The sequence below is a fragment of the Uloborus diversus genome, chromosome 3, assembly GCF_026930045.1.
Source record: "Uloborus diversus isolate 005 chromosome 3, Udiv.v.3.1, whole genome shotgun sequence".
Lineage (NCBI taxonomy): Eukaryota > Metazoa > Arthropoda > Arachnida > Araneae > Uloboridae > Uloborus > Uloborus diversus.
Genome location: NC_072733.1, coordinates 119,805,262 through 119,817,825, shown reverse-complemented (window position 1 = coordinate 119,817,825; position 12,564 = coordinate 119,805,262). Strand labels below are relative to the sequence as shown.

The window sequence follows — 12,564 nt, the reverse complement described above, 5'->3', positions numbered from 1 at the left end:
ATAGTGTGAACCTAATTGGATGAGTTATTTTATTTACTCACCACTTTCTTTTGTTTTCCATTCATAATATTAATGAAAAAAAAAAAAACATTTTACTGAAACAGTGTGACTTAACATTTAGATTACTGTTTCAATGATTTTGAACATTGTAAGTTTCAAAATAAAAATGTATTTTGTTAATTCAACTGTAATCTAAACATTAAAATTATTAGATTACAGTTAAAATTACTCGTTAATCAACTAGCTACATTCAATCCCTATAAATAAAGGATCCAAATCATTGCGCCCAAAATAATTCTATTCATAGATACAATTATTTTGTGCCATTTTGGCAATAACACTACATGGCATAAAAAATCTTTCAAAATGCTTTTGATACAATTCTTGTTGGTTCTTATGTAAAATGGACCCCTGAATCCAAATTTTCCTATCATTTTTCTCCATTGTGTCCCACTTTTTACAAACTGTGCCACCTATTTTTATTAGTTTTGACTGTTTCATAGCTGTTATTTTTATTTGGAGAGAAAGGGAGCATTATATTATCCATTACCACTCTTCTGAGGGGCTAGACAGGCGCAAAGTTCAAAAACGTGAATATTTGAAGCAAGTTCGGAGAATCAAAGCTAATATTCCCCCTTTGATAAAAAGGGGGATAAAGCAGACAGTCTATCCTGGCCCAACGAACTTCATGATATTTTATAAAACAAAAGTCTGTGAGTAGCATATTTATTCAATGATAGTTTAAACAGGTGTAGTGATGGTAAACAGAAGTGAAGAGTAGATGGTAAATCCCTCTCTACAAGTGAGAGGATTAATTTCAGTTTAAATGATTTCACACAATAGTCTATTCAATGTGAATAAAAAAGTAAACCCCATCTAACTCTAACCTCTGCCCGACTGACTCTGAAGATAAAGACTAATGACATTTTAATGTTTTGAAAATAAAATTTTGTAAGAAACATAAAGTTTCTAGGGAAACTTTTTCAGTTGTATTCCTGAGTTGAAATTTGACTCAACTTACCATAAAAGAGTTCAACTGTAGGATAATAATTGAAAAAATTGTCTTTTCATGCACAAAACTAAAATTTCCCCACAAACTGTAACTTGATATACTTGCAATATACCAGACATGATATATTTGTGACGGATGGTGCATTGCATCCTACCACATAAATGCAAAAGAAGATTAAAAACACAGTATTGGATATATTATAAAATTGTAATAAAGCAATAATAATCGGGCCAATCCATGAAAAATAGGAAATCAGCATAAAATATAAAACACATTTTATACCATCATGTCATTTTATTCACAAGAAAGTATAGTTTCCTAATTCAATGTGTGAAATATCCAGTGGCATAGCTAGGGAGGAGCGAAGGGGGCAGTTCGCCCTGGGCAGCACTGTTTTGGGGGCAGCAATTTAACACATTTATTGTAAAAAAATTAACTTATTTTCACATTAAGCAAGATATACTTTCTGCCTTAAGTAACGGTTTTAGGGTGTCATTTTCCAAAAGTTTCCAAGGAAGAGCCGTCCGACTTTTCATTTTTTGGTGAGATTTGGCCACCTTTTAATACCCCGAGAAATAAATGCGTGTTTGAAACTTCCGTTCCGAAAAATTTCCAAAGACAGCCCGCAAACTTTCCTCTTTCTCCAAGCATCATCCTTGCTTGCCACCGAGTTATAGAGAGAAAGGCGCCGTAGGAAAGTCAGATGTCCAAAATAGGCGCCTTGGTTCAAAAATATCTTGGAACCATTGCAAAATATCAGGCCCGCCCCTTAAAATTTTACATATGGGCGCCCATATTAGCCAAGACTTTTAATGGAAAAGTTTATTAGTTTCAATTGAGTTTAAGTCAGCGCTGAATAGTTATTTATTGTGTTTTTACAATTCGTGAATTTAAAAGGGAAAAACTCCGCTACCATTTTTTTTCTTTGGGAAATAGATAAATTTGGAAAGGAGGGAAATTTGGATGAGAATGAGAAAAACAGAAACCGATAACGAAAGTAACTTTGATTTAAAAAAAAAAACTACTTAGGCACCGGCGCACCGGGAATTTTCCGGTATCCCGGCGGCCCAGTACGCCACTGCCCGAAATATCCATTTTGACGACCCCCGAGTTAATTACAACAGTTTTTCTCGTGACGTCCCTATGTACGTATATATGTGTGTATGTATCTCGCATAACTCAAAAACGATATGTCCTAGAAAGTTGAAATTCGGTACCTAGACTCCTAGTGGGGTCTAGTTGTGCACCTTCCCTTTTGGTTGCATTCGGATGTTCCTAAGGGGACCTAAGTCCAACTGACTGTTTAACACCATCAAAGAAGGTCTGAAACTGGTTTTTGCTTTGAAAATAAAAGCGAGCAGAGACCCTTACCCTCCTTTCCTAATTTACTAAAGACTTGCATTACTAAAAAGTGTCTGAAATTGGGATTTTTGGCTTAAATTTTGAAATTTTTGATGAAGCCATGACCTTTTTTTTCTTTCATTTGTAAGAAAAATATGGAAATAAATAAGTTTTCTTACTTCGTAAACAAAGTTTTAGTTTTATTTAAAATACTTTCGACGTTTAAATTATTACCTTCTTCTGGACAAAAGGGCGGCAAATTGAGGGACCGCCCTGGGCGACAAAATTTGTAGCTACGCCGCTGGAAACATCCCAGTTCTTACAGTAAATAGTTTCCTCAAGCAAAGGTTGTCTTTTTCAAACTCATTTTTTTAGTTAAAAACTATCAAATCAGTCTATCAGATAGTTAAAAACTATCAGCAATATTAAAATCCATTGAGGCAAAATGCTTCAAAACATTTTGAAAATTTGTTAAACGTAGCCTATTTTTGTAGTCTGGGCTTTTTGCTTTTTGATACTACTTGCATGACTTACTGCTATACTAATCATAAAGTTTGCAATATAAAGTGATATTTTAATGCTCTGTGACACATATATTAAATTTTTTATACTTATTTAGTTTTACCTATGGCATTAATAACATTTAAGGGATACTGGGGACGTTGATCCCCTTTTTTGTTGGAGCTTATATCTTTTGTTTGATTGAATGGAGCATATAATGTTACACATTTAGAGCAGTCTTTTCCCCGTCAAAATGCTATGATTTTTTAAAAAATATATATATTTGAAAAAAATATTTTAAGAAAGACCAAAACTTTGTAAACCTTCTTAGATTTGTTTGAAATAGATCTATTGTTAAACCCAAGCATTTTGTTGGCTTTGTTACTATCAATGTAGTACTGTTGACTAAACTTGAAGTCCTGATTTATTAAGATACCCAGATCCATAACATTTTTCACCTGATTAGTGACTGAACCCTGTAAACGATATCTCGTACGCTTATTTCCATGACCTAAGTGTAGCACTTGACATTTCCCTACATTAACTGCCATACCCTATTTATCTGCCCACTTAGTAATATGATCTAAATCCTCTTGAAGCTGTTTTTCTTGTTCTTCATTTTCAACAATCCCCATAACTTTTACATCATCAGCAAAACAATTCATGCTTCCAGGAATATTTTCATTGATGTCATTCATAAAGATAATAAACAAAAGAGGTGCTAAAACTGATCCCTGAGGAACCCTGCTTAAAACATCACTCCATTTAGAAGAATTTCCTCTCACAACTAATCTTTGCTTCCTACCAGTGTGCCAATTTCTAACCCAAAGTAAAGTTTTTCCTCTTATTCCTATGTCAGCTAATTTGCTGAGAAGAGCAAAAAAGCGGTACCTTGTCAAAAGCTTTTTGAAAATCAATATAAACAACATCCACACATTTTTTGTTATCTAAAGCTGAGGTAACTTTGTTGTAAAAATGCAATAAATTAATAGTTATTAATGAAATTACTTTTAATTATTTAAAACAAACATGGATGATCTGCATATCACAATAAATACACATGTAGAATTAAGTTCAACAAGCAATCTATATATATAAAACGCTTATGCGTGGCGCAAAACGAGCCTTTATTTCTTTCTCTCCATTGGCAACGATCCGCTTTGTTTACGTACGATCGGTTGTTTACGTTGTTTAGAAGTGCTGCAGACTCGCTTCTAGCGTTAGATGTCTAGCGTTAGAATTTTGATTTTTGAATGAATGTTTTCGATCAATTTACAAAGAAAAGAGCAGTGTGCTTGGGAGTCTTTAGATGAAAGATTTAAACGCTGATCGGTAAGAAATGCTGCCGATAGGATTAGGCGCGAAACGCACGCCGTGAACCGCGAATTGCAAATCGAGTGAGTTCTGTAAGTGTTTTCAAACTTATTTCCGGTATAATCATGCGCTTTACTGGAGAAAAGAGTTGAACTAACAGAAATAGTAATAAAACTGGAGAAAAATATTATTTTATTTTTAAAAAAAAATGATAATAATCACACTGATACTTATCCACGAATACCACTTATTTTATCCGATAGTAACGTGCCTTTTAAATTCAAACGCAAACAATTTCCTGTTAGATTAGCCTTCCTAATGACTATAAATAACGCACAGGGTCAAACTTTTGATAAAATTTGTTTAGATTTGACAAAAACCACTTTTCAGTCATAGACATGTCATATGTAAGGCATTCAAGAGTCATATCATTTGATTATGTCTCTGATACAGTTTTCTATCGTGTATGCAGAGAAGTATTATGATTTTCTTCTTTTTTTAATCCTTTGCAAAGTTAATGTTGATGTCGAAAGGTTTTTCCCTTAACCATAGTGCTTACAAAAAATAAAGTTCCCTGCTTACCAGGGCTGCAGAGTCGGAGGAAAAACGTCTTGCCCTGACTACAGGTTTTTTAGAAACTCCGACTCCTTTACCCAAAATTAGTCTGACTAAGCAATATTGGCAGAGCTGCGAATTTTGAGAGAAAATTACCGACTCAGTCTCTTGAAATTTAAAACCTACGACTCCGACTCCTTTACCATAAAACCAGTTTGACTCCACAGCCCTGCTGTAGCTTACCATCAAAAGAAGGTGGATGACCTTAATGCAAAAAAATCATTTGTAATTGGTTGTTTGTTATTATTTTGGAATTGATAGGATTAGGGAGACCATGCATCTTACTATTTGGAGCTTTCTGGAAGATTCTACCTATTACAAATGATGCAAATGATGTTTCCCTTCAAGGTCATCCGCCTTCTTTTCGTGGTCAAGCTTACTAACCAACCACATTTTTGTATATACAGTGAAGCACCGCTTATACGTTTTTGAAAAGACTATGAAAAAAGCGTACAGATGAAAAAATGTATAATTGGTAAAGATTAATGTATATTAGACTCTCCAGTGACAATTTAAAAAACGTATAATTGATAAAAACGTATTGAAGAGAAACGTATAAACCATGCTTCACTGTATCATGTTATTCCGCATAGACTAAATGAATTTATTGGACAATTCGCATTGCAAAACATGTCACTTAGTTTTGCAATGCATTGAAGTTAGGAACTGAACAACAATGACAAAGTAAAGCAACAAATTGAATCATGAAGACCTGAAGAGCGAAACATTTCACATACTTTTGAAATGGCATTGATGTTAAGAACTGAACCACAGTGACAAAGTAAAGCAACAAATTTAATCGTGAAACCTGATTTTACTGCTAATATGTTTTCACAAAATCATTTTGACCCTCTGCTTCATTTATAGTCATTAGGAAGGCTAATCTAATGGGAAATTGTTTACGTTTGAATTTAAAAGGCACATTGCTATCGGATAAAGTAAATGGTATCCGACGTATGACAAATATTAGAGTTATATAATAATCAATAGTTTTTTTTTTTTTTTGCTACAATAATATTTTTCTCCAGTTTTATAATTATCAGTCTTAAATCAACCCTTTTTCTCCAGTAAGTTGCATGATTAATCCGTAAATGTGTTCGGAAACATTTGCGGAATTCTCTCGATTTGAAGACGGTGTGCATTTGTGCACCTTCGCCTATCGGTAGCATTTCTGACTAATCTGCGTTCAGATCTTTCATCTAAAGACTCCGTAGCCCACTGCTCTCTTTTTCGTAAATTATATTCAAGTGCTCTGAAGCTCAGAGGCTCAGTGGTAGCCCTTCCACGCTGGAGGTTTGGGTTTGATCTTCGGGTTGGGCATGATTGATTCAGCTGTTCATTCCTTCAGTGGGTTGATAAAATGAGTACCAAGCATGCTTGGGAACTAAACCCTGGGGGTTCTGTGTTAGGCTGACGTCTTAACCGGAACATCTGCCTAGCACCCCAGAGCCCTTGGTCAGAAAGAGTGAGATGGGTACAGTAGGCCTTCTCCCTCATAAGCTGTCGTGCTACTGGATTTGGTTTCTTGACTCTTAAAACACTCATTCTAACATTTTTTTAAACTAAATTGCTGCTTTCAGAGAATGTCAGAAGTTGCTTGCTCTTTGTAACTGTTAAACATTTTAAAACATATATACACACATATTTTGACACTGAACATAGTATAGTTAATGACCATGAAATGTTTTTAAGTGTGTTAACATTGTATAATTTTTTCACTGCAATTTCTTTTGCATCAAGTAAATGTAGGAAACAAAGATTATATTATGTTTGTAATTTTAGTACAAAAATGTTCCTTTGCATACTTCTCTCAAAAGATAAAGGAATTGCAAACTTTTGCTTTATAATCAATGCACGAAGTTGCATGTCAAAGTAATTGTCCCCTTTAAATGTATGAAAATCATAAGTGTTATGATATTCAAATAAAAAAAACCTTACCCTTTTTTTAGTACAGATAAAGCTAGACTAATATTTAGTGACCGGTGGGCGAGCGTAGCGAGCTCGGATCGCGAAGCGATCCGAAGGAACTGCGTAAGCAGTTCCGGGGGTTGGCGAGCGTTAGCGAGCAGGGGGCGATAGCCCCCTAGTACAATATAATATTTCATCTCATAATACCTCTCCCTCTCACTAGTACTAAAAATAACTTTCTTGAAACTTAACTATAAATTATAACTGAACATTTCATATGAAACTAGATATTAGTTCCAGCAATCAGATAAGGAATATCTACTTCTTTATTCTTGTTTTTGACATTTTTATTCTATACTTTTCAATTGCTGGTGAATTATGCAAGTTTGTATTAGCTTTTCTATTCTTGTAACAAAAAAATTTATACATTTTTTAAAGGAAAGTCTGGTGTTTTGAAGTGTACTTCTGGTCTTCAAGTTGCTTATTTGAGTGGAATCTATGGAATAGGTGATAAATCAGTTTATTTTGATGAAAAAGATGTTGGAGAGTTAATCAAAACAATGCAGAAAGAGAGAAAAATAGATATTTTATTGACATCTCAATGGCCCAAAGGCATAACTAAATATGAACCAGGGAAAAACGTGGTATGTGTTTCTTAATTTGAATGTAATGAAGACATTCATAGTGTTACATAGTGTATGTTTGTTTATTTGCACTCTTCTAATACTCTGATTTTAAACGTGGTTATCCTAGAAGGAATAAAACAACTTAAATAGCCCTACAATTTAAGGGAAAAGTAAAATTACCCTACAATAATCCTGTGATAATTATGAGTCTTTGATGTAATGAGTCTGAAGTCTTATAAATTCAGATTGCTTTTATGTTGTTCTATGTTTATTGCTTGGAAATAATTAAAATTTAAGTTTTGTCTTCTATCACTCTGATACTTCTTTTAGTAGTGATTTATTATAGGAATAGTTATTGGAGAAACTTGTTTTTTAGGACCAGCCTGAAAGAATTTCAAAATTGGAGTTTTAAAAGCAAAATTTTAAGCTATATTTTGTGAAGTTCAGGGAAGGTTAGAGGATGTTCATGAAAATTTTGGAAACTGAAGTCATAAAATTAGTTAGAATAGTGATGTAGGGAGTGCAGTAGTTAACTAATTTTAAGAGAGAATGTATATTTCTTCTGTTAACAAACTCTTCCCTGTGTTTATAAATTAATTACTCTAATTGCGTAAATTATTTTTCTCAAATGTCTTTTAACTGTTTATAATGCATAATTAAAATATCTGGTCTTTACTGTGCATTTTGTACAATAATCTTTCAGAAAAATCTTTTAATGTTAAGAAGTAATTCTCCTCAGTCCTACTTTTTTGTTACACATATCCAAAGCTTCATGTACAATAATTCTTATGCTTTATATCATTTTATAAATTGTGTCGAATGATATTCATCTATTTATAATTTTCACCATCTAATTTATCTTTTTTAAAAGTAGGCAAACTACTTATTCTCTAAAAATATTATTTATTATTTTTTAAAATGCTGTTTAAATTACCATTAACAAGATTTTGTTACAAATAGTCCCTTAAATTTTAGAGTCTAGATTTAAAAAAAAAATTCTAGACTAAAATTTCGTTTTAAGTCAGATTAACTTTAGTTTTTGGGCTTACATAATAAAAATCATTCTTTAATTTGCCTTAAAATTTAATCTTCCTAATGTCCTGTATTGGTGCAAACCTTCAGCACCAACCTTTATTCATATTTGTGACCTGAAAGTAAGTTTCCGTACAAACATGATGATTGCTTATTTTTTAATTGAATGGTTTTTAAATTTGATATTTTTTTTACAATGCCTTCTGCAGGAAATTCATGGGCTTAGCTCATTTTTTTTTATTAGCAACAAATATGGTTAAAGTGTGAGCACAAAACCTCCTTGTTGAGAATGCTTTGCAAGATCGCTAACCACAGTTTTAAGGCTCCTAGTTCTATGCTACTCATTCAAGTTAAAATGACATCTGAAGTGATTAACATAAAAGAACTGGTCGATGTTCTGGGAGATGAATGAAAAGAAAACCTTAGTATTTGTTGTCTTTTACAGACAATGAAGAGGAAATTTGGAAATCGTGGATTATAGTAAAATGCTTTAAATGTCATTCCTTGAAACCTGACCAAACATCTTAACTTTTCAAACGATGTTCAGGATGGAGTACCTATGAATAGAAATGGTGTCTGGAAAATTAATTTTTCCAAAGCACTTATATGCAGTGACTTTTTTTGTGAAAAAATGGGTCTCTGAGGTTTGATGCAACTATAAATGATTTGAATATTTGTATAGAGGAAGATTTTCAGTGAAATAAAGAAATGTTTAATTTTGTTAAATGAATATTTTAATATAGTTTCGTGCATAATGTTTATTATCATTATTTTATTCGAGACAAATGTATAAGTTACATTCAAAATGTGGCATAGTAAATATTGTGCACATACGTTAATTCTCTTAGATGATAAAATTACATTTCAAACAAAAATTAATTTTTCATGAAGTAAACTGCTGAAATTTCCGGAAAAAAAAAATCCTCAAAAAGTAATCATTTCTAATTGTAGACACATCCTAATAATGTTCATAGCTCCTCTCTGGCCCCATGACTATCTTTTATTCAGAGATACTGCTGTATTACAAAAAAAAAAAAAAAGGGGGGGTTTAAATTGGAAGATTTTTATGAAAAATTACATTTTAATGTTTTTTTTCTCATTATTTTCAAACTTTAACTAAGATGAATTTCATGCTGTGATATGTAACATACAAAAGTTTTGTTGCTGGTTTAAATGATGCTCATCTCAACTAAAAAGAAAAGGGGACAAAAAAGCATAGCTTCTAACTTCTGTACATGAATGCCCTCTTTTCTCCTGTATATATTGTTAATGAAAGCTTATGGGCTTATCATGCTTTCAGGTTGAAACAGAGAAAAATTCATCCCACTTGATATCAAAACTAGCTCAAACTGTAAAGCCTAAATATCATTTTTCTTCTTGTCCTGGATATTTTTTTGCTCCTACACCTTACAGGTAATATTTGCTGAACATTCTGATCTGTTCATCAAATTTGATTAAAATTTCAATTTTGTGAAAATAATGTCAAAATATTATATTTTTAGAATCATGTGTGCTAGTATTTTTTATGTGTGTGTTACAGGCAGTGTAGGAAACACCATTATTTTCTAGGTAATGCCTAGGCATTGTATACAATTTCCAGTGTTTCATATATATACCTGTACTTATGGCGCATGTGCTGCTTCTTTTTTATTTCCATCTGGGAGAAAAAAATGGATGGATAAAAAGTTGAATGGAATTAAAATTCTTTGTAAAGTTTCAAAGAATAGAATGAGTATTTTTCATTTGTAATATGTGAGTAATTCAGTAACTATTTAGTCCTCGTATTTGAATGCAAACTCGAAATGAAATAGATGTATTTAAGCAACCATGTATTTAAAATGTCCATCTATTATTTGTTGTAGAAATTCTCTCCCTTGGAGAAATATATGAATTGATCTAATTCCTCATGCAAGAAAAAAGGGGAAATTTAACCACTTCTCTTTTGCAGCCCATTCAAATGCCCTTTCTCTGAGTTTCCTATGCATGAGGTCTTGCAACAGTAATGTCACACCAGAGTATTATGTTTAAGACTGTCAAGATACTTAATTAAAACCAATAACAATGTGAATTCTTTGTTTATATTTTGCTGATGGCAGTGAAAAATAAAATGATGCCTTACTTTTTTAGTTTTATGAAGTGTTAAGTATGTGCCCCCCCCAACCCCCCTGAAAAATATTATTCATAGTACTGTGATTTACCATTATAAAAAAGGTATTTTTTTTTTCTGATTAAATGCAGCAGCACAATTGTGGCTCTGAATCCTGCAATGACTAGATTATGTATTCTTGGAAATTTGGATCAAAATTACTTGGAGACAAAAAAGATTTTCAAAAGCAACAAAACCCATGGTAGGCTCAAACCCACAATATTTGTGTTTTTAGCTCTAACCAACTGAGCTTTACAGTCTCACTCGTGGAATGTTATACATTAAAGCAATGCCTATTAAAAAACAAAATAAATCAATTGTTTCACCACAATGTGACTTTTCTGTTTATTTTTTACCGAAATCAGTGAAAAAAATCATTGAAATGACGTTGTACTTATGAAATTAGATGATTATTCTTGAAGTTATGAAAAAAAAACACCTTTGAGAAATAATATAAATATGATAGTTTGAAAGTGGTAGTGCATTAATACATGTGTTAGCCTCATTCATATAGTACATATCATTTTAGCTTTTTGTAATATTTACTGCTCGCAGTGCTTCATTCCCTGGTTCTAAAAGGTTACACAGAAAAAATTCTTACATTTCATTTGCTATAAATTTATGAAATATTTTTCCTTCTATGTCATGGTTTATTGTTTGGCCACTCTCATAAGCAGTGGCGTCACTACGGGGGGCAATCTGCCCCGGATGTCACCATCTGATGGGTTGCACGCAAAGTGGGATTATAATTTTTTTTTTTAAATATACATACTTCAATTCACAGAAAATTTTACACAATATTCAAAAATATAATTACTATATTAAACGCAGTTGCATCACCATGGAGGAAAGGGGGAGGGGGCGCTTATATGCTGGGTGACACTCTCTGCATGAGAGCTGATACCAAATTGCATTTAAAAGTTTATGAAAAATGTAGATACTTTGGTTCTAAAATTCCCCCCCCCCCCTCCTCCATATTTCAAATTACATTTAATCTATCAAACAGAGTAGCAGCACTGGCAGGGCAGGGTGATGCATTTGCCCCGGCGAACATTGACCCATATAACTTAAGAATGCATTGTTAGAATTGCATGCAAAAAAACGCTTGATGCTATAAGAAGTCGCCTACATTTATGAAGGTGGTGATGTTATTTGCGGGAAAATAATGTAGTTGTGTAACTTAAATTTCTGGAGTTGTACTAAGTAACTAAGTTATTGAGATACGGCTCTAAAACCGTAAATGGAGATTCACAGATAAGTAGATATTTGTTAAATAATTTTTTTGTCACTTCTTTGTAAAGAGTTGCTTAAATGGAGTTTTAGAACCTCTATTTTGAAAAATTGTCAAACCTATAAACATTTCCTATAAATGTGTTTTTTAAGAGTTTAATTTCAAAATTCCCAGGGATGGGCCCCGAACCTTTTCAATTCAACCTCTGATATTATCTAGACCAAAGATAGTCTAGAATGCCTTTTAAGGTTATAAATTAGAAAAAATTCCTGGGGTGAGCCTTCGAAACTTTCCTCCCTGTAACATCACCAAAGTTTTTAAAACTGCGTTTTAAGAGCTACAATTTTGAATACTTTCCAGGGACTTTCCCCGAACATCCCTTTTCCTAACTTGCTTGCTCAAATTTAAAGTTGCCCAAAAATAGCCAGCTGCTGTGTAATAAAGTTTTTAATTGCTTGGCGTAGCAAAATGTAGCCCAATCAGCTACTTTACACTTAATTTGGCAATACTGTACCAATACCTCATCAATGTCTGGAGGACACGGTGCTGATGCTCGTCTTGCAGACTCTGGTAGAGGAGGGGAGAGAAATACCATTAAGCTGCACTATAGTATTTTGTGAATGAATTCCTCTCTCATTCAAACTGATAAAAGCAAAGCACTGTGTAAAAAGAAAAAGTAAACATTTTTTTTTCGTATTTTTTTGCTGGATTTTCATGTAAGAAATGAAATCAAAACTTTCATAAGAGCTTCGACTTAAAAGTTGTTTCCTTGGAGATATAGACACAACTTAGCATTGGAAAACAATGATAGTTATGAGACCCAATGAAAACTTTGAGA

General features: G+C 32.8%; 1 protein-coding gene across 1 annotated transcript in view; it reads left to right on the top strand.

The window, feature by feature from the left end:
* LOC129218198 (CWF19-like protein 1) overlaps positions 1–12,564 on the top strand; it is a gene marked incomplete in the record, with an annotated part of 185,432 nt that overhangs the window by 57,836 nt on the left and 115,032 nt on the right. Inside the window, 2 exon segments of the mRNA XM_054852413.1 lie at positions 7,130–7,335; positions 9,650–9,762. Of these exon segments, the coding sequence (XP_054708388.1) occupies positions 7,130–7,335; positions 9,650–9,762 (319 nt within the window).